Source organism: Brachyhypopomus gauderio, chromosome 20 (genome assembly GCF_052324685.1).
Source record: "Brachyhypopomus gauderio isolate BG-103 chromosome 20, BGAUD_0.2, whole genome shotgun sequence".
NCBI classification, from domain to species: domain Eukaryota; kingdom Metazoa; phylum Chordata; class Actinopteri; order Gymnotiformes; family Hypopomidae; genus Brachyhypopomus; species Brachyhypopomus gauderio.
The window spans coordinates 7,294,667-7,315,974 of NC_135230.1; the positions used below are offsets into that span (position 1 = coordinate 7,294,667).

The 21,308-nt window shown below is 41.9% G+C and overlaps 1 protein-coding gene across 5 annotated transcripts; it reads right to left on the reverse strand.

Moving 5' to 3' along the window:
• Positions 1-2,513: 2,513 nt before the first annotated feature.
• On the reverse strand, positions 2,514-20,834 carry LOC143484275 (uncharacterized). 5 transcript variants are annotated; one of them, XM_076982923.1, is made up of 7 exons: positions 20,736-20,825; positions 20,332-20,360; positions 17,150-17,459; positions 12,791-12,844; positions 12,567-12,686; positions 9,521-12,388; positions 2,514-2,892 (listed from the first exon to the last, which is right to left on the reverse strand). In XM_076982923.1, the coding sequence occupies exons 5-7, from the start codon at positions 12,682-12,684 to the stop codon at positions 2,831-2,833; spliced, it is 3,048 nt and encodes a 1,015-aa protein (XP_076839038.1). In that variant the 5' UTR covers positions 12,685-12,686; positions 12,791-12,844; positions 17,150-17,459; positions 20,332-20,360; positions 20,736-20,825; the 3' UTR covers positions 2,514-2,830. The 5 variants fall into 5 exon arrangements, with proteins under 5 accessions (XP_076839038.1, XP_076839037.1, XP_076839036.1 ...); XM_076982922.1 differs by lacking the exon at positions 17,150-17,459 and adding an exon at positions 13,720-13,805 and having other exon boundaries at positions 20,736-20,819; XM_076982921.1 differs by lacking the exon at positions 17,150-17,459 and having other exon boundaries at positions 20,736-20,834.
• Positions 20,835-21,308: the final 474 nt, after the last annotated feature.

The following is a 21,308-nucleotide window of genomic DNA, read 5'->3' on the forward strand; positions in this document are numbered from 1 at the left end:
TTTAAGGAAGAAATTATTTTCTCTAATTCTGATTGTGGGAGTGGATGAAAAGCATCAAGTTTTTCTCCCAGTATGCGATTTAAATCGATGTCAACCAAACCAGATGACATACCAGTTGTATTACTAATAAAAGGTTTTATATTTTGTCTAATATTCTCTATTTTATTATCAAAAAAATCTATAAATACATTACTAGTGAGGTTTACTGGAATCTGAGGTTCTGCGCCTGCTTGATTTTTTGTAAGTTTGGAAATAGCATTAAAAAGAAATCTAGGATTGTTTTTATTTTTCTCTATCAGTGAGGCTAGGTATGCTGAGCGTGCTTTAGCGAGTGCCCGTTTGTAGTCAATGATGCTATCCTTCCAGGCACAGTAGAATACTTCCAACTTAGTAGATCGCCATTTACGCTCTAATTTACGTGCTATTTGTTTTAAGTTTCTAGTTTGGTCAGTGTACCACGGAGCGAGTTTTTTAAATCTAGTCTTTTTATATTTGAGTGGAGCTACTATATCTAGAGCTGATCTGCAGGTATTCTCTATGCAGTTGGTTAGACTGTCTAACTCTCCTGGATAGGATGGCGAGTGGGCTAGAGCAGTTAAATCAGGGAGGGCTTCAATAAACTGTGTTGATGTTAATGAATTTATCGAGCGCTTCATACACTGCCGAGGAGACGGGCGGGTATTTATGTTAAGATGAATCTCAAATTTGACTAAATAGTGATCAGAGATAGCTACGGTTTGCGGGAGTATATTTATATTATCTACGTCAATACCCAACGTTAAGATTAAATCTAGGGTATGATTTTGATAGTGTGTGGGTCCTACAACGTTTTGTGTAATGCCAACAGAGTTCAATATAGAAGTAAAAGCCCTTGTCAGTGGATCCTCCGCATTATCAAAATGTATGTTAAAGTCTCCTACCATTATTATTTTGTCACTACTAACTGCTAAATTTGCTGTAAAATCTGTGAAATCTTTTAAGAAATCTGAGTAAGGCCCTGGTGGTCTATATACATTTGTTAGGGAAAATGAACTTTTATTTTCAGATGGACTAGTTACATTAATAGACAGCATCTCAAATGAATTAAAGACATCCAAGTATTTCTGATGAATTTCTAAACAATCACGATATATTATACATATTCCTCCTCCTCTGCCTGACAATCTAGGTTTATGTATATAACTATATCCCACAGGAGTGGCTTCGTTTAGAGATAAATAGTCACCAGATTGAATCCACGTTTCAGTTAGACATAAAATATCAATTTTCTGGTCAGTTATAAGTTCATTCATAAAAACTGCTTTAGAGTTGAGTGATCGAATATTAATTAATCCAATTTTCAGATCGGTCATATAGGTAATAATTGGATGTGAAGTTTGAATATTAGTTAAAAACTTAGGACGGACTATTTTCTTATGATTTAATTTAACCCGGGGCACAGACACAGTCTCAATCCTATGGGATCTTGGTGACGCCTCTAAGCAGCTCGCAGACAGACGGTTTAGCCCGTTAGTCTGCGGCCTGGTCGCGACTCTGGTTAGTCAGCAGCTCCTAGTACTACACTGCCCACTAACTAAAAGACTACGGGCTATGCTGCAAGATAACAGGGCAGCGCCATCCCGGGTGGGGTGGACACCGTCCCTGCCTAAAAGACCAGGCTTGCCCTCGAAATCTTTCCAATTATCAATAAAGCCCACTTGATTTTCGGAGCACCACTTGGACATCCAGCGGTTTAGCGACGTGAGCCTGCTGTACTGCTCATCACCGCGCCGCATTGGGATGGGGCCAGAGCAGATTACGGCATCGGACATCGTCTGGGCTAATTTAACCACCTCTTTAACATTAGCCTTAGTCACTTCTGACTGCCGCAGACGTATATCGTTGGCCCCTACATGTATAACTATCCTAGAGAATCGTTTATGGGCTAACAGTCTAAGGTTGCCACTAATGTCCGGCGCTCTGGCTCCCGGTAAACAGCTGACTGTAACCGCTGGTGCCCCTACAGGAATAGCGACTTTCACGTGTCGGACTATAGAGTCTCCTATGACCAGAGTCTCCTCAGCGGGTGTAACACTGAGCGGGGCAAACCTGTTGGACACGTGAACCGGGGAGTGGTGCTCTGGTGGGCTAGCGCTGGCGTTAGCGGTAGCTGCAGCCCTCGCTCTCCGACTACGCCGCCGAGACGTCACCCATTCGCCCCGCTGTGAGGGCTCTATCGCCGGAGTCGCGGAGGCGCTAGTTCTCCCTGGCGCGTCCACACCTACTACAGACCCTGTCCCTGTCTCTCTATCCCTCAATAATGAGTGGACGCGGCGCTCTAAACTTTCCACTTTCGCCACAAGAGAAGTAACTAACTGGCACCTCTCACAAATACTATCACTATTACTATCAGTGGCGAAAGGGTCTAGACCAGGGGTGCCCACAGTTTTCAGCTTGCGAGCTACTTATAAGATGACCCAGTCAGAAAGATCTACCGGGGTGGCGGCGAACGTAATATGTTGAGCGGGGGGGGGGGGGGGGGGGATGTGGCGAACGTAATTTGTTGAGTGGATTGCAGATTGGCTGCCGTGAATGTCAATCAAAATACAACCGTCAGTGCAGATGTGCGATTCATCTACTACTATTTTATGTGACGCGATCTACGCACATTCCTTCGCGATCGACCGACAGTTCCCGATCGACGTAATGAGCACCCCTGGTCTAGACTAAACATGCCACACTCCGAACAAGGAAACAAACCAACACCAGCCATGAATAAATCAAAACACTTACCGTGTCTAGCCGATTTATACAAACTTACGCTAGCTGATTTTTAGAAGCAGAAAGTTGATCAGCGGCCGGAATATTCAGCTGCCCGTCTTGACGGTGGAAGTACTATCTGTAAAAAATTATCTAGGAAGGCAAAAAATAAAGATTAGCACGTAAACAGATTAGTACACTTTAGAAAAACAATTTCAAAGTTCGCTCCGCAGCAGCCTGTGACTCTGTTTCCTACACATGGTTATATTATACAGTTATGTGCAAACATTTGCAAACGGAGTTTCATTTATATATAAATATTAATTATAATATTATTAATTCATAATATTATATATAATAAATTAAACTCCATTTGGCAAGAGGTGTCCAAAATTTTGCTTACGACTGTAGGCTATGTGATGTTTGCTAAAAATATATATATAATATAAGTAAATGAAGACCTATGTAGACAGCCATATATACACTGCTCAAAAAAATAAAGGGAACACTCAAATAACACATCCTAGATCTGAATGAATGAAATATTCACATTGAATACAGTCAAGGCCTGGTGGTTAGGGAACTGGTCTTGTGACCGGAGGGTTGTGGGTTCGATCCCCAGACTTGAGGCCATGACTGAGGTGCCCCTGAGCAAGGCCCTTAACCCTCAATTGCTCACTTGTATAAACAAAATGAGATAAAAATGTAAGTCGCTCTGGATAAGGGCGTCTGCCAAATGCCGTAAAATGTAAATGAATACTTTGTTCTGTACAAAGTTGAATGTGCTGACAACAAAATCACACAAAAATCATCAATGGAAATTAAATTTATTAACCAATGGAGGCCTGGATTTGGAGCCACACACAAAATTAAAGATCCAACTTTGATGTCCTTAAAACAAGTCAAAATGAGGCTCAGTATTGTGTGTGGCCTCCACGTGCCTGTATGACCTCCCTACAACGCCTGGGCATGCTCCTGATGAGGTGGCGGATGGTCTCCTGAGGGATCTCCTCCCAGACCTGGACTAAAGCATCTGCCAACTCCTGGACAGTCTGTGGTGCAATGTGATGTTGGTGGATGGAGCGAGACATGATGTCCCAGATGTGCTCAATCGGATTCAGGTCTGGGGAACAGGCGGGCCAGTCCATAGCTTCAATGCCTTCATCATGTAAGAACTGTTGACACACTCCAGCCACATGAGGTCTAGCATTGTCCTGCATTAGGAGGAACCCAGGGCCAACCTCACCAGCATATGGTCTCACAAGGTGTCTGAGGATCCCATCTCGGTACCTAATGGCAGTCAGGCTACCTCTGGTGAGCACACATGTCACGTCTGTCACGTGCTCAGTGTGAACCTGCTTTCATCTGTGAAGAGCACAAGGCGCCAGTGGTGAATTTGCCAATCCTGGTGTTCTCTGGCAAATGCCAAGTGTCCTGCACGTTGTTGGGCTGTGAGCATAAACCTCAATCTGTGGACGTCGGGCCCTCATACCATCCTCATGGAGTCGGTTTCTAACCGTTTGTGCAGACACATGCACATTTGTGGCCTGCTGGAGGTCATTTTGCAGGGCTCTGGCAGTGCTCCTCCTGTTCCTTCTTGCACAAAGGCGGAGGTAGCGGTCCTGCTGCTGGGTTGTTGCCCTCCTATGGCCTCCTCCACGTCTCCTGGACAGCATGGTGGCTTGGTGGTTAGCACGTTTGCCTCTCAGCACTGGGGTCTTGGGTACAAGTCCCTATCTGAGTGGAGTTTCCATGTTCTCCCTGTGTTTGCGTGGGTTTCCTCCGGGATCTCCGGTTTCCTCCCACAGTCCAAAAACATGGAAGTTAGGTAAATTGGCAGTCCCAGACAAATTCTCCCTGAGTGTGTGTCTGTGTCTCTCCCTGAGTGTGTGTCTATGTCTCTCTCTGTTCAATAAAAACAAGTTGTTGTCTGAGTGTGTGTGCATGAATGTGTGTGTGTTTGTATGCCCAGTGGTGGATGGTGCTCTGGCACTAGGGTCTGTCCTCTCTCCCCTTCCTGCACCCCAATCAGTCCCCCAGTACGCAATTGGCTGCTGCTTCTCGCTGGTGTGTGATTAGTTGTCTGTAACGTAGCTGTGTTAACAATTGTAAAGCGCCTTGGGTATCTAGATAAGTATATATAAATTGAAACATTCATTCATTCATTCCTGGTGTACTGGTCTGTCTCTTGGTAGCGCTTCCATGTTCTGGACACTGTGCTGACAGACACAGCAAACCTTCTTGCCACAGCTCGCATTGATGTGCCATCCTGGATGAGCTGCACTACTTGAGCCACTTGTGTGGACCACCAACATTCAAAAGTGACCAAAACATCAGCCAGAAAGCATAGGTACTGAGAAGTGGTCTGTGGTCCCCACCTGCAGAACCACTCCTTTATAGGGGGGGGGGGGGGGGGGTCTTGCTAATTGCCTCTCATTTCTACCTGTTTTCTATTCCATTTGCACAACAGCAGGTGAAATTGATTCACAATCAGTGTTGCTTCCTAACTGAACAGGTTGGTTTCACAGAAGTGTGGTTCCCTTTATTTTTTTGAGCAGTGTAATTAGACTGTAACATCTCACATGTTCTAACCAGTGGTGATTGCTCTAAGACTGCAAGGGAAGCTCAGCTTCCCCTAAAATGTCAAAAAAAAGTGATCAAACATATACTGTTGTGTGTACATGTCATTGACTAAATATGCGCTACAACGCGCTCGACTTTTGTTCAGAATCAGCTTCTTATCACTGGTAACGACAGGGCTTTCCTCTCACTCAGTCTCGCAGCTTCACAGTGCTTTAAACTGTGTGGACGCTGAGCGTCTACAGAGTTAAATAGCGAAGCAAAGAGTGCAGCGAAACGAGACGAGCCATTGGCTAAATGCTGGGCTTTGTCCCGCCCATTGGATGCACAGCGTCTGTGGGGGTTTATGGGGCAGTGGGCTGGCCTGGACGCTCAGCTTCTGCATGATGATTGGATGATCTGTCTGAGGCCGAATCCCTTTTTGATTGACAGCGAAATGAGCGAATAAGCTATCTTTTTGTGTAAACCTCCGCGGGAGCATTTATTTAAATTTTTTTTTATTTTCATTCTGTTCTGAGTTGAACCGGAGATTTTCCTAATCCTCTTAGCTGCATTTTCTTCGTTGAAAACGACTAGCGACAAATCAAGCTTCTATTTCTGGGTGTTTTTGTTGTAGCTGCTTGTGTTTGGAGACTGACTTCTATTACTCAAGCCGAAATTGAGCTTCCCCTCCTTGAAAGACCAGCATCCGCCACTGGTTCTAACCTACCATAACATGCATCAATATCAGTAATTACTCTTAAGGCCCAATAAAGAATCCACTAATCTATGAGCGCTCAATTAGTTAATAATAACTCAAGATGGCTTACAGGAAACCTACAGACATCCAACCAGGAATAGCTCAAAACCCTTCTAGGCTGCGTGTTGGAAATGGACTATGTGGTGACTGTGGAATGACGGATAACCATTACATCCGCAGGCACGGACGTAAAATGGACGTAAAGGGGGGCAGGACACTCCCCCCCCCCCTGTCAATGTTTGATACACATCTCACCTTTCAGCCCATCTCCTCTCTGAGACCGATCTCATCCCTGAGACCAGGAAATGAAGACTCGCTGTCACGTGATTGCATAAGAAATTAAGCATGGTAGATCACGAGATCACTCTGCGTTCGCCCCCTATTACAGAAATAGTGCACTATGTTGTGTCAGCAAATGGTAAATAGTACACTATTTCTGTGATAGGGAGCAATTTTGAATGCAGCAATGGGTTAATATTGTGCTCTATTTGTGTTGTGAGTGTATGAGAGGGGGCATATTGGTTTGGACATAAAAGGGTGGACTAAAACCTTATTTGTGTTGTCATGATTAACCTATTCTTCTCATGTTGTGGGGGGGCCCCCTACCGGTCGCCCCCGGTTAAAGCGGCAGCGGTCCTGTTTTTGGTCACGTGATGTTCGTCCTCCAGGTGGGCGGGACCCGTGATCCGTCTCACCTGAGGGTCGTTTGTTCGTCTATATATGTCATGTCTTTGTACCAGTTGACTGCTGGTTATTATTTCCTTCATTTGGAACAATGCACGGGTTTTTGGTTTGCACACTTTCTGTTAAACCATCCTCTTTCCCTGAGACTTGGCGTGATCGCTTCCTTTTTGAGTTGCTCACTCTACCCGTCACAGAATAACCAGCCACCTTTCGGAAGCCGCCAGTCTCCTTTGCTTTCTCCTTCGTTCGTGGTCATGTCTCTTGGTAAGTGTTTGTCTACGTGCTGTGTGTTTGTTGTGTATTGTCCGAGAGTGTGTTGAGTCTGTCCCCACTCGTCCCGCCGTGTTTAACTGTTGTTTGTGTAAAACCCGTAAAATCTACTAAAAGACTACTCGCCCAGCTCTCGCCCAGCGAAAGTACCGGTGCCTCACATTGCGCACGTCCGTTGTCCGTTATCGTCTGTATATGTGTGTGTGTGTATGTGACGCGTAAGCTGATCTCTCCAAAGATCTGCGGATCCCGTTGGGAGAACGGTGAGAGAGAGAGAGAGCTGGAGTAGGCGTGTCGCGCTCCACAGAGCGCGCGCATCGGTGGGTCCTGTCCGTTTGTTAGTGTTCTCTGCCTTTGCGTGTTCGTTTTGTCCTAGAGTGTAGCGTGCTTTGTTTTATGTAATTCCTCTCTTGCGCCCCTCTTCACTGTGTGTGGGGAGGGGTCCATTTGATGTGGCATGGAGGGCATCTTGGGTGCGTGTATGTTATATGTTTTGTTTGTGTTTTTTGTTTTGTTATTCCCCAGAGGGGCCCCCCCTAAATATGTTTTTAGGGGGGAGCTATGGGGTTCCTGAGCCACGGCATGTGGCTCAGAAGGCGCTGCTCCTTAGGGAGAAATGGCCTTTGGGAGGGACCCCTGAGCAGGGAGGAGCCCCTGTACCCCTTTGTAGGCTGAGGATGCCTGGGGTGTATGGACAGGGTGTCTCCTCATGCCAAGAAGGGGTCCCCTCCCCCCTGGGTATAAGGGGGTGCAAAGGTCAGGGCAGTGCACGTTATGTGTTGTATGTTGTCTGTGTGCGGGTGTGTGTGATGTGTTGAAGGTCGCTCCTGGAGGTGGACTGCGGCACTCCCGGACCTAGTGGGGTCTCCAGGCGGAGACCCTCCCCTTCAAGCTCGGGGTGACCAGCGTGTCCCTGATGCAGATTGCCAGGGCCCTGGTCTCTGGCGCTCCTGGGTTGGGTGGGAGTCCACCTTGAGATGAGGGGCCCCGGGAGGGGTTCACTCCCCAGGAGTCTGGGGTGACCCCTAGCGAAAGGGCAGGGGTCAGCTCCGAGCGAGGAGGTAGGTTCGGGAGGTGGTCGGTAGAAGCCGTGGCCGCACCCCAGTGTGGCGGCCTGCACACATCCACACCTGTGACGTGTGTTGGGCCATGTGCTCCCGGTCCGCACACAGCGGTGGGGCTTAAGCGGCCTAAGGCCGGTTAGGGCGCGAGGGCCCTGTGACCGACCGGGGCGTGGTTATCGTCTTGTTGACGGCCCAGTTGGTCCAGGGTCCCGCCCAGGAGGCGAGCTAACCTGTATGTGTTTTTATGTTTCAGCTCCAGGACTGCAGGGAACGGGTCCCTGCCTGGTCTGCGTCCTGTGACGAGGAGCTTGTGTTTTGTGTTTCAGCTCAGGACGGCAGGGAACGGGTCCCTGTCTTGTCCCCGCCCTCCCGCCCCTTTGTTGTGTTTTGTGTGCTGCCACTGTAAGCCGCACATCCGGAGGGGAGTGCGGCTTTGGTGGGGGGGGGTCTGTCACGTTGTGGGGGGGCCCCCTACCGGTCGCCCCCGGTTACAGCGGCAGCGGTCCTGTTTTTGGTCACGTGATGTTCGTTCTCCAGGTGGGCGGGACCCGTGATCCGTCTCACCTGAGGGTTGTTTGTTCGTCTATATATGTCTTGTCTTTGTACCAGTTGACTGCTGGTTATTATTTCCTTCATTTGGAACAATGCACGGGTTTTTGGTTTGCACACTTTCTATTAAACCATCCTCTTTCCCTGAGACTTGGCATGATCGCTTCCTTTTTGAGTTGCTCACCCTGCCCGTCACAATTCTTTTATATTTTATCCTTTGTTATCTAGACATTCCAGCAACCTTTGTGAAATAAGACCGTAACACTAAAATAAAAACAATGTATTTGTAAAAACAATTATGTATTTGTCATTTCCCAAGGCATCCATTTACTTGCTTTCAATGTATATTTCAATCAAATTGTAAAATTTGAGTAATCTACAGAAAATAAAACAGTTGCATTCTATTCATATACATACACATTCATGTCATAATAAGCCTAAACACCACAAACCACAAACAGTGGAAAACATACATTCCCAAAAGGCAGTATCTTAATTTTTTACTCTTTTACTATTTTTACTTTTGATTTCCAAAGTTTTAATATTTTATTTGATTAATTTGGAAGTTTAGATTTTAAAGCAGGTTTAGACCAGTTGCTTCTAAATAATAAAGAGTCAGAAAAGTTCAAATGTCCAGTAGTCAGATAGATAAATAGACAAAAGCAACAAGTTAATCAAAACAGAACACAATTCAATATATATATAGACCATTATAACTGCAAAAAATCAACTTTTGGGTTAATAGTGACCTTGGGAGGCATTAGATGGAATCTTCAGGCACTGATTCATCAATTTAAATCAATTTAAATGTTGGCAAATTACTAAAACAATCACTAAAACATGTATGTATGAACATGTATGAACAATTATGAGATCACACAATCCTTTTTATTACCTGGCTTTTTCTTTGTGGGATCTGGCCTTCTTTGTTCTTGCTCTCTTCTTTCAGCAGTGAGTAAAACTGCATATATTGATAAGAGTGCATTTACTGCTTGTATCCTTCTCTCTTGCCTCTCTAATTCTGAAGTCAGCTCTTCTATGATTCTCCAACTTTCATCCAGCAGTACTGTTGTCACATGAACTAAAGCAAAACATGGATCTAACACAGTAATAATGTTCTTCTGAAACTTTGACTTGTCTGATTTAAAGCGTTCCTGAGATCTTCGGTTCTCCTCCTCTCTGTTCTGTACTTTTACCTCTCTGTGTCTTATCATTCTCTCCCTTTGTTGGTTCTCCCAGGCACGTCGCTGCGTAGATGCCCTTTCTCTGTATAGGTCCACTTCTCTATTTTTTAATTCCTTACATTGTCTCTCCATGTCTTCTTCTCTTTCATTAAGATTATTCTCTCTAGTTTCTAATTCCTCTTCCAACATTTTAATTGACTTTTGCTTCAACTCAATTTCCTGCCATTTCAGTCCCATGTCTTCAGCCCATCTTCTCATCTCTGCATCTTTTAGGATAAGCTCTTCTTTTCCTCTTTTTGCCTCACATCGTTCTCTGTCCAACACTTCTTCTCTGTTTTTCAGATCATTCTCCATATGTCTCATCTCTGCTTCTCTTTGGTTCATCTCACTTTCTCTATTTTCCAAATCATCCTTCTTCCGTTTAATTTCTTCAAGTTTTTCCTCCAGTTGCATTACTTCTTTCTGTCTTCTGTTCATCTCATCTTCTTTTGCTTTTAGCTGTTCCATTTCTCTCTCAACCGCTTGCATTTTTTTATTAAGTTCTTCCTCTCCTTTTTTTAAAATGTCCACCTTTTGTTTAATATGTTCACTTTCCTTTCTCAGTTCATCTTCTTTTTCTCTGTATATTTTCTCTCTTTGTTTCCTTCCTTCCTTCTTCTTATTTAAACAACATAATATTTGACCAAGTAATAACATTACTTGTAAAAATAATGAAGTGGAAAACCCATGATTATTTGATATCAATCTCTTAGCTGATTCTGCATTGTTTTTTGCTTCTTCCTCTCTTACTCTTTTCTCTAGTTTCTCTCTCTTTTTTTCTTCTTCCTCTCTTACTCTTTTCTCTAGTTTATCTCTCTTTTCTTTGTCTTCCTCTCTTACTCTTTTCTCTAGTTTCTCTCTCTTTCTTTCTTCTTCCTCTCTTACTATTTTCTCTAATTCCTGTCTCTTTCCTTCTTCATCCTCTCTTATTCTTTTCTCTAGTTTCTCTCTCTTTTTTTCTTCTTCATCTCTTACTCTTTTCTCTAGTTTATCTCTCTTTTCTTCTTCTTCCTCTCTTACTCTTTTCTCTAGGTTCTTTCTCTTTTCTTCTTCCTCTCTTACTCTTTTTTCTAGTTTCTCTCTCTTTTCTTCTTCCTCTCTTACTCTTTTCTCTAGGTTCTTTCTCTTTTCTTCTTCCTCTCTTATTCTTTTCTCTAGGTTCTTTCTCTTTTCTTCTTCCTCTCTTACTCTTTTCTTTCTCTTTTCTTCTTCCTCTCTTATTCTTTTCTCTAGTTTCTCTCTCTTTCTTTCTTCTTCTTTAAGTCTCTTTTCTAATTTATCTCTCTTTTTTTCTTCATGTCTTATTGTCTTTTGTAATTCCACTATTTTTCTTTCTTCGCGTTCTCTCAAATTCTGTCTTAATTCCATCCCTTTTTTCTTTTGATCTCTCAATTTATTTTCTAAGTTTTCTTTTATTCCCTTCATCCTTTGTAATTTCCCTAGCAGATCTTCCTTTTGTCTCTCAGCATTTCTGTGCTCACTTACCAAAACAAGTACTGCAACGGCAAGTAGAAGTCCCAGGGTAGTAATGCAATAATTGCTGTTGACATTTTTGTGAAATTCTTTTTGATTATTATCTTGCACCTTTCTTTTAATCTTTTTCTCCAGTAGTTGAGCCTTCTTAGTTTTTTTCTCAGTTACTCTCTCCTTCTGTTTGTCATCCTCTCCTCTTCCAGTTTCACCCATTTTCTCCCTGAACTTCTCAATTCTACCCATCTCTCCTTCCATCCTAATCAATGTTTCTATTCTTGACTCTGTCATTACCTCTTTATATTTTAGTTCTTCCTCTTGATTTTCTAACCATCTATCTTTGCCATAAATCTCTCCCTTTGAACTGATTTTATTCCTCTTTTTAAATCTATGGAGGATTACTCTGTTAAAAACCTTTCCCACCACTTCATCCTCTAGCAATAGCAAATTTCCAGGTTCACTATCAAATCTTTCATTTTCAAATACATTGATCAAAAAAAAATTTTTTCTTTCTTTTTCTATGAAAGCCCTATTTTTAAACAGTGTTTCCCATTTCATGTGCTCAATGATTTCTAATTTAATGCTTATTCTTTCTGTGATCATTTCAATCATATCTCCACTAATGGGGAATTCTTGGTATACCTCTACCTGATTTTTTGCCTCACTGTTGTATTTCAGCATTCCTATAGCAGTTGTTTCTGTGTGAATGTTATTTGGTGACATTATGTGGTATGTATTCTGCTTTGCTAACTTGGCCAGTTTAAATCTGGTTGTTGCATGGCTGGGTACTGTACGGATTCTTGCAAACCTCAAATACCAGTCTGGGTAAATGACATCAACAGATATTTCAGTAGCTGCACACAAGTTTGTCTTATCTGAACTATGTGATGTCTCTTGTTGTAGTTGTTCTGCCTTCATGGTCGTCTTCCCTGACCAAACACCACTATGCACATTTGGCCAAGGGCAGAATGTGTTTTCACCACTATTTCCTATAATCTCTGTAATGTTCCTGGTTTTACATCTTCCAGATCCCATTAGTTCAGCTTTCTTCTCATGTCTCCAAGCCAGATCTATGGGAAATGTATGTATACACCAAATATTAGATACATTAAATGAGATGGTTTAGAATTGTGAACAAGCTCGTGTGATTATAATCAAAACTTTAAAACAATCTTGTACACAAGGTTGTACACACACCATATTTTCAGGATCTGTCTGTACTCGTAAATGAGAGAAAAATGTCCTTACTCATTTTTTCAAGGGAAGCAAACAGCATGAAATCAGATATTAAGAGAAGGGTGACGGTTGTCTGTCCTAATCTTCTCCATGGTTGCCATGAAGATCTGGCTTGTGCCTGCACATTCATGGCTAATAGAAACATTAAGATTAGCATACATCAGTCTTTCCCATAGGAATACACATACATGGAGTAGGGTATTATGTATATGTATACTCCAAAGTACACTGCTCACCTGAGAAAGGAATGAGATGTTTCCTATAGAGGAAAAGGATACTGATTGCTCATACTGATGAAGAGATAAAAATAAACAGATATAGTGTAAGTCTATTACTTTGGAAACTTCTTGAACAGGTATAGAGCTGAAACGATTCGAGCAACTCGAGTAATTCGATTACAAAAAATACTTGAGGCAAATTCTTTGCCTCAAGGCTTTGTTTAATTTGTCACCATCTATTTTAAATGTTTCTACTGTCGTATCAATCCTGCTTTGTACTACTGTGCAGCTCCGGTATCATTGTTTTACACGGACTGTTATAACTGACGCACAGGTTTAAGGCGGCATGATTTGTTTTGATGGAAATGGTGGAAAATGTAAAAGGGCAAAAATGTCAAAAGTGTGGGACCATTTTTCGCTGCGCAAGGTGGACAACGTAGTGCAGTGTATTTACTGTAAAACAGACCTGGCCTACCATAACAGTACTTCCTCAATGCTTCAGCACCTAAACCAAAAGCATCTGCACGGGAACTGCGCTTCTCCAAGTAGTTTAGGAGCCTCTACAAGGTGTTTATGATTATAACTGATATAAAGACTAGCGCTTGTTATAATGTACAGTAGGTATAATTATTTATAGTACGTGTTATGAGTCGATAGTGACTAGATAATAATAATAAGTAATAAGTATATACTTAAGTAATAAGTATACATAATAAGTAGCAAGACAGCAAATGATCTCACTCATGTAATTTATCATCTCATCTCTCCCTCCAAACACACACACACGCACACACACACACACACACACACACACACACACACACACACACACACACACACACACAGATAGATTACATCAAGACATGCCTTCCCTATACATAAGGTAGTAATAATGAGTGCAACAGATATACAAATTCATTCATGACTACATTCATTAGAGTTTATACCATTTGTTGTGCAAATCAATGTTTTTTTCCCCACAGTACATCACAGCGGCACATGGACACCTTCATCCGGACAGGTCCCTCATGCACTGTGGAGGAAGCTGCAGTTTTTGCCAACAGCATTTTGAATATGCTCATCACAGACATGCGCCCACACTGTAAAAAATTTCAAGTCTCACCAACTAAAAAAATCTTAGTGACCCGTTGCACCTAAGTTTTTTAGTTGGTCTAATTTAAGCTCTGCAAATTGCAAATTTTAAGTTCTGCTGACAACTACAGAATTCAGTCTAATTAAAGAAAATAAGTTGAGCCAACAAAATGTTTTATATTAACCAAATACACATAGTGAGTCCAACAAAATGTTTTATGAACTATATATTTTATGCTTTATGAAGTAAATTCAAAGTATACAGAATATAATCAAGTAATTGTGCATTTTATTTGCATGTCAAAAAGTAAACATAAAATATTACCAAACAGGCATATGAGAGCTGCTTTATAAATGTAATAAAAATTGAAACGTCGAGTCAGGAGGACAAGAATGAGCCATGACACCAACGTTAGCTCAATGCTATTCTATTAGCAATACGCTAACGGCAAAAACACACTGGTTCTAAGGGAGGGGGGACACTAACACGCATACGACACACATCCAGGGAAACGGGAGAACTGACCGCGGAGCTGTATGTGGTTGGAAAAAGTATCTAAAAAGTACTTAATTAGAAATCGATTGGGCTTCAGCAAATGCTTAATTACTACGCAGATATAGCTAGCTATGTAGCTAACGTTAGTCCGCATGCTAACAGTTTGCCGACGTGAGGTAGTTAAATTCCAAACGGACAGTTAACGCGTGACGGTTAATTAACCGTTAATCGATAGCTTGTCCTTGCCAACCACAACAGTATTAACACTAACATTACTAAACTCATAGCAAAGTTAAACACTGAAAAACAACTTGTTGGCTTAGCTCTAGTTTTGATAACTATACGTTTGGAAAATATGTTGAAATACGACCTAGTTCAAAATTCAAACTCAACAAACACCACCAAGTTAGTTGTGTTAGCTTAATAAAGATCCACATTAACTTCACTCAGTGAACGTTTGAAGTCCTCTAGATAAATGGTGAAACGCTGGGTCTTCATTTTAGTTTTGGTGCAGAAGGCGCCAAGAAAATCTTCTCTCGAGCATGCGCATTAGTTTCACCACTACCACTATTGCTCGCCCAACACAGTTTTTTACTTTGGACTTGACATGTTGACTCAGGCCCGTAGCCAGCATTGTGATGGGGGGGATCTTTTTCCCCCGAAAGTGGAGTGGGGGGGGGGGGGGGGGGGGGGGGGGGGTTATGTCTTATATGTTTCCTCTATGCTGCGCCTATAGCGATCGATCGCCAGTGGTTGGCGCCAGAGCGAACTAGTAACTCAGTGGGTTTTCGCATTTTGAAAATTTTGTTGCATTTTGTTTACGCTAGGAGGAGGTGGAAAAGTTAGACTATCGCATCGCCAAAATTCGGAAAAACTGGATGGAAAAGGGTTTTTCGCATAAACGATGACGTATCATGCCTCAAGTCAAGTGGTTCTGTACATGATCGCGATGTAAAGATGGCAAATACATACAAAAACAGTTCTGGAGAGAGCAAAAATTGAATTTAACTTCTCCATGTAAAGAAAAGGAAAAGAAAAAAATGTTTCACAACCTCAACGTGCAAAAATGCGTAAATGCCAGATGGACGTAAAACCACTATTGTTTGGCGTCCTCTCACGTGATCTAAAGTTTATTCGCATAACTGTAATGAATGGAAACAAGGCTTAATTCACATTTTTTTTCTGCCGAAACTTGGAAATTGCGCATTATTTTTTCGAAAGGTTTGGATGGAAACCCGAATCATAGATGTAGATCGAAGATAAATAAACTAGATTTTTTTTCAGCGTGAGAAATCGGATGTATGGCGTGTGAGCGTGTGAAAACGGTCAAATGCGCGTGTCTCACGCTCATTGCGTGAGAGTTGGCAACACTGTTATAAGTTTGTTGTGAGTCTGTTGTTGCTGTCCTTATTTGTTTGTCTGTATATTCACCGGAGATTAACAATTCATTCATTGAATAGCCTACCTATCTTGAGGGGCATGTGTGTACGGAGGGAGGGTGCGGGTGCGGGAGAGGGTGCCGGGGCGGGGGGGGGGGATCGAACGAACCCTTCGATTCCCCCTGGCTACGGGCCTGCGACTGAGAACCATAATGCTCATTCACTGAACACAAAATATTAAGTTGAATGGTAAAAAATGCAGCAGCTGATGGCACAACTCGTTTTTTGTTTTTGGAGTAACTATTTTTATGTTTCATGCTTTGCCCACATAAATTTTTATATTCACAGAACATAAGCAAACAAAGATTTTTTACAGTGCACTCTCCATGGTGGAGGACACAGGATTTAAGAATATGATTAAAGTTTTCAATCCCAAATTCCCTTCATTCCCTCAAGAACACATTTCACAAATATGATGGCACAAAAGTACTCAGAAATAACTGAGAGTGTTCTTAAGGAGACAGAATGTGTTGCACTAACAACAGACATTTGGACAAGTGTGGCCACAGCGGCTTATCTGGGGGTCACTTGCCATTTTCTGGGAGATGATTGGGAAATGAAGTCCCTCTCCTTTACTACAATGCCTCTGGATGAGAGACATACAGCCACAAACATTGCAGATTGGCTGGAGGATGCTGCTACCAAATTTCACATTCCTTTTGAAAAGGTGAAGGCAGTTGTCCATGATAATGGGGCCAATGTAGTGGCAGCTGCCAAAATTCTCAAAGAGAGACACGGATGGGCCTCTGTAAGATGTGCAGGGCACACACTGAATTTAGTTGTGCAGAATACACTGAAAAATAACAAAACCATCTCAAGTTGTGTGGCCTCTGCGAGATGCCTTGTGGTGCACTTTAAAAAGAGTGAACTGGCTTGCACAAAACCTAAAGAAAAGCAGCAACAAATGGGAGTGAAACAGTACATGTTGGTACAGGATATCAGCACTCGGTGGAACAGTACACTTCATATGCTATCCAGGCTCCTTGAACAGAGATGGCCAGTGACTGCAGCTCTTTCCGATCCTGCAGTCAACCCACGAGGAAAGAATCACTATTTGGATCTGAAGCCGGACCAGTGGATCATGACAGAAGAGCTGACTCAGATTCTTGAACCTTTAAATATAATCTTGAAATATTTCATTAATATAAAATTCTGTACTCAAAATAAGCTCAATGGCTAAAATATATATGTTTTTTTACCTATCTGCATATTTTCCATTAAGTGCATACACCCCCGCCTCCCACTGAAAAATGGTTTGATCCAGCACCGACCGTAGCCGGCTGGTACCCACCCAACAGCGGGAAATACAGTGGTGGATAGTTAAAGTAAACAGAAAGGAAAAACATTTACCTGACGAATTTTAATGTTGCATTGTGTTCCAGGTTTGAAAAGTGCTGGAATTTAGGCTAAAGTACTTGAAAAATGCTTGAAATTGTAACTACTTCGTTTCACAACAAATATCTGTCTGACTGAACAGTTCTCTTGGACTTTGAGTGGGCCAATCCAGAGTGCAAATCTTCTTTCCCTTAAGCCGTTCCTTGGTAGTTTTGGTGGAATGCTTTGGGTCGTTGTCTTGACTGATGGCAAGAGATTCTGGTCAAGAATCTGTTAATGGTCCAGGTAGTTGATGGTTCTTTGGATAATATGGAGTTGTCCAAGTCTGGAGGCAGAAAAGCAGGCCCAGACCTTCACATTTCCACCACCATGCTTCATTTCTCTCCCTTTCTCTCTCTATCCTCTGTCCAGGCAGAGATAATGAATATTCAGTAATCAAGGCCCAATGGTCAATGAAATGATGACCAAGATGACGCCCCTAAAAGTTAGTTAAAAAGCCTTGCTCAAGGCAGACTTGGGAGGACTTGGAAAACTTCGCCAGACTCGCAGAGGCTCAGACACTCAAACTCGTTGTAAACACGCTAATCCATCGCGACCAGCAGTTTGCTGGACTCAAAAAGACCGCAATTAAAGCTGTCATGGAGTCCAACAGAAGATTCTTCTTTATTATATTTTATTTTCTTTATTGTACGTGTCGACGTCAAACTTACTTTCATTTCGTCTAGTGTTTCAAGTCAAGCTCATTTTCTTTCTTAGTTAAGTTAAAGTTAATTCTGTTTGGCCGATAGACATTGATTTTAGCTTAACCCACGCAAGTACACCTCAAGTCAATTGCACAAGTTTTGTCTGCGCCCTCCAGCTACGACTGTGACGTCAACGCTAAGTCTTCGCTATTTGAGCAGTCTCACGAGACCGTCTCCGCCAACCATAGCCACTGCAGAAGGAAACAAACCGTGAACACACACCGGTTGGTCTGCTTCACAACACTTCTTCATGTCATGTCATGTCATGTCATTCTGATTAAGCAGAAGCACTACAATAATGAAGTAGTGTGATTCAGTGTACCATGTTTAGTTCATATTATGCATGTGTGCTATACTGTGACCCAGGTCAAGGGGAGTGCAAAGGTAAGAGCACTCTGTTAACTGGTAGTCACTAGGCTACTATATTTCATTTAGCTTTCTCTGCATTCAACTGATACATCAGTTGCTTCCGCTAAATCTAGGGAAGTCCATATTAGGAGACACACATATGTGAGACAAAGTAGCCTGCTGGGCGCCTATGTTTTGGAACATGCTGTGCTTAAGATAACCTGCTTGTTAGAACTGCTGAATTGTGTTTAATATTGTATATAAGCAGGGGGACTGCCCCCTTGTTCTCAGAGTTGTCATGCTTGAATGAGACTCTCATGTCTGTGTCTGTCTTGTGTCTGTCTTTGTCCTATTTATATACACTACCGTTCAAAAGTTTGGGGTCACCTAGACAATTTTGTGTTTTGCCCTGAAATCTCATCTTTTATTTATCAAATGAGTTGCAAAATGAATAGAAATATAGTCTAGACATTGACAAGGTAGAAATAATGTTTTTTTTTTTTTTTTTTAATAATTTTCTACTTTAAACTTTGCTTTCGTCAAAGAATGCTCCCTTAGCAGCAATTACAGCATTGCAGACCTTTGGCATTCTAGCTGTTAATTTGCTGAGGTAATCTGGAGAAATTTCACCCCATGCTTCCAGAAGCTGCTCCCACAAGTTTGATTGGGTTGATTGGGCTGCCTGCTTCTTCTCTAAATAGTTTGTGCATAATTTGGAGGTGTGCTTTGGGTCGTTGTCCTGTTGCAGGATGAAATTGGCTCCAATCAAGCGCTGTCCACAGGGTATGGCATGGTGTTGCAAAATGGAGTGATAGCCTTCCTTATTCAAAATCTCTTTTACCTTGTACAAATCTCCCACTTTACCAGCGCCAAAGCAACCCCAGACCATCACATTACCTCCACCATGTTTGACAGATGGTGTCAGGCACTCATCCAGAATCTTTTCAGTTGTTCTGCGTCTCACAAATGTCCGTCTGTGTGATCCAAACACCTCAAACTTTGATTCATCTGTCCATAACACTTTTTTCCAATCTTCCTCTGTCCAATGTCTGTGTTCTTTTGCCCATATTAATCTTTTTCTTTTATTAGCCAGATATGGCATTTTCTTTGCCACTCTGCCCTGAAGGCCAGCATCCCGGAGTCGCCTCTTCACTGTAGACGTTGACACTGGCGTTTTGCGGGTACTATTTAATGAAGCTGCCAGTTGAGGACCTGTGAGGCGTTGATTTCTCAAACTGGAGACTTTAATGTACTTGTCTTCTTGCTCAGTTGTGCAGCGGGGCCTTCCACTTCTCCTTCTACTCTGGTTAGAGCCTGTCTGTGCTCTCCTCTGAAGGGAGTAGTACACACCATTGTAGGAAATCTTCAGTTTCTTGGCAATGTCTCGCATGGAATAGCCTTCATTTCTCAGAACAAGAATAGACTGTCGAGTTTCAATTGAAAGTTGTCTTTTTCTGGCCATTTTGTGAGTTTAATCGAACCAACAATTATAATGCTCCAGATTCTCAACTAGCTTAAAGGAAGGTCAGTTTTATAGCTTCTCTAATCAGCAAAACTGTTTTCAGCTGTGCTAACCTACTTGCACAAGGGTTTTCAAGGGTTTTCTAAATATCCAATAGCCTCCTTACACAGTTAGCAAACACAATGTACCATTAGAACACTGGAGTGATGGTTGTTGGAAATGGGTCTCCATACATCTATGTAGATATTGCATTAAAAACCAGACGTTTACAGCTAGAATAGTCATTTACCACATTAATAATGTAAAGAGTGTATTTTTGATGCATTTAATGTTAGCTAAATTGAAAAAAAATGTAGCTTTTCTTTCAAAAATAAGAACATTTCTAAGTGACCCCAAACTTTTGAACGGTAGTGTATATTTATATTTTTGTAATAAATTAATAATTTTACCACGTCTGAGTCCTCATCCATTTCCAGAAAATTTCCATGACAATCTCAGGAAACCTTTGCTTTTGTACAGACTGAACTATTTATGCAAATAATCATAATGCTTATTTGAAATACAACTACTGACATTCAAGACAAGACATTCCTGAGGGATTTTCACAGCCGGGAATAATACCAGTCAAAATGAAAAAAACTTACCTAGAAATCTAGCTGACACACTAGACAATCTAGGCACACAGATAATAGAATGATCACAAGGTTCAAATTAAGGGACACAAACAGTAAATCACAAACTCCCTTAGTTAGGATTCTATACACTTCTTTGTTGTTAAAATGCTATAGATAATGCTATAGATAAATTTGTTGTTAAAATGCTATAGATAAATCAAACTGAACTGAAAGGAAAGTAATGTAAAATTGAAAGTAAATTGCAATAAGCACACATGTTTTTTATCCACTCAAAAATATATTAGACTTAAGAGTATAAACCTGTTTTAATCATGTTAAAATGAAAGTGGAACCCAAATATAGTAGTAGTTAATATTTCAGTGAAGTAATCAAGGTATATGTATGTGTTTATAAATAAAAAGGTAATTTCATACCTTAATTCTAATAATTTTGCCGAAGATATTTTCCAAGTGAACTATGAAAAGCAACTACCTTTTGGTTTGCTGCAAACAAATTCCAGGTTTATTCATGACATTGTTTTTTTCTGCTTCACTTCTAAAAACTGGCTTGACAGAAATTTTTTAAACTGCCCCTGACGTAAGCAAGCCATTATGTAAGCCATATTTCCTGAGTGGCAGTGGAAACAAAACAAAGATATGCACACAAACACATTACTGAACCAGCTGACTGAATCAACTGGTCTGCACAGGGCTAACTGTAGTCTTCTATTGTCCTAATGAAATGCTCATTCAGTCAGTTAGAGATTCGCAATTAAATGACTGGACACCAAATTGATCCTCAATTGAGTCGGCGAGTGTAATTTGTTGAGGGGGGGCGAGTGTAATCTGTTGGGGGGGTGGGGGGGGGGGGTGGGCGAGTGTAAATTATTAACTGTTAAGACAGTCAAATGCATGTTTTCCACTACGCCGGTTTTAAAAGTATTAGCAGCTCGCTAGGCTTGTAAACAAACCGCGCAGCATGAAAATGTTGCAGTGTGTCGCCCCGTT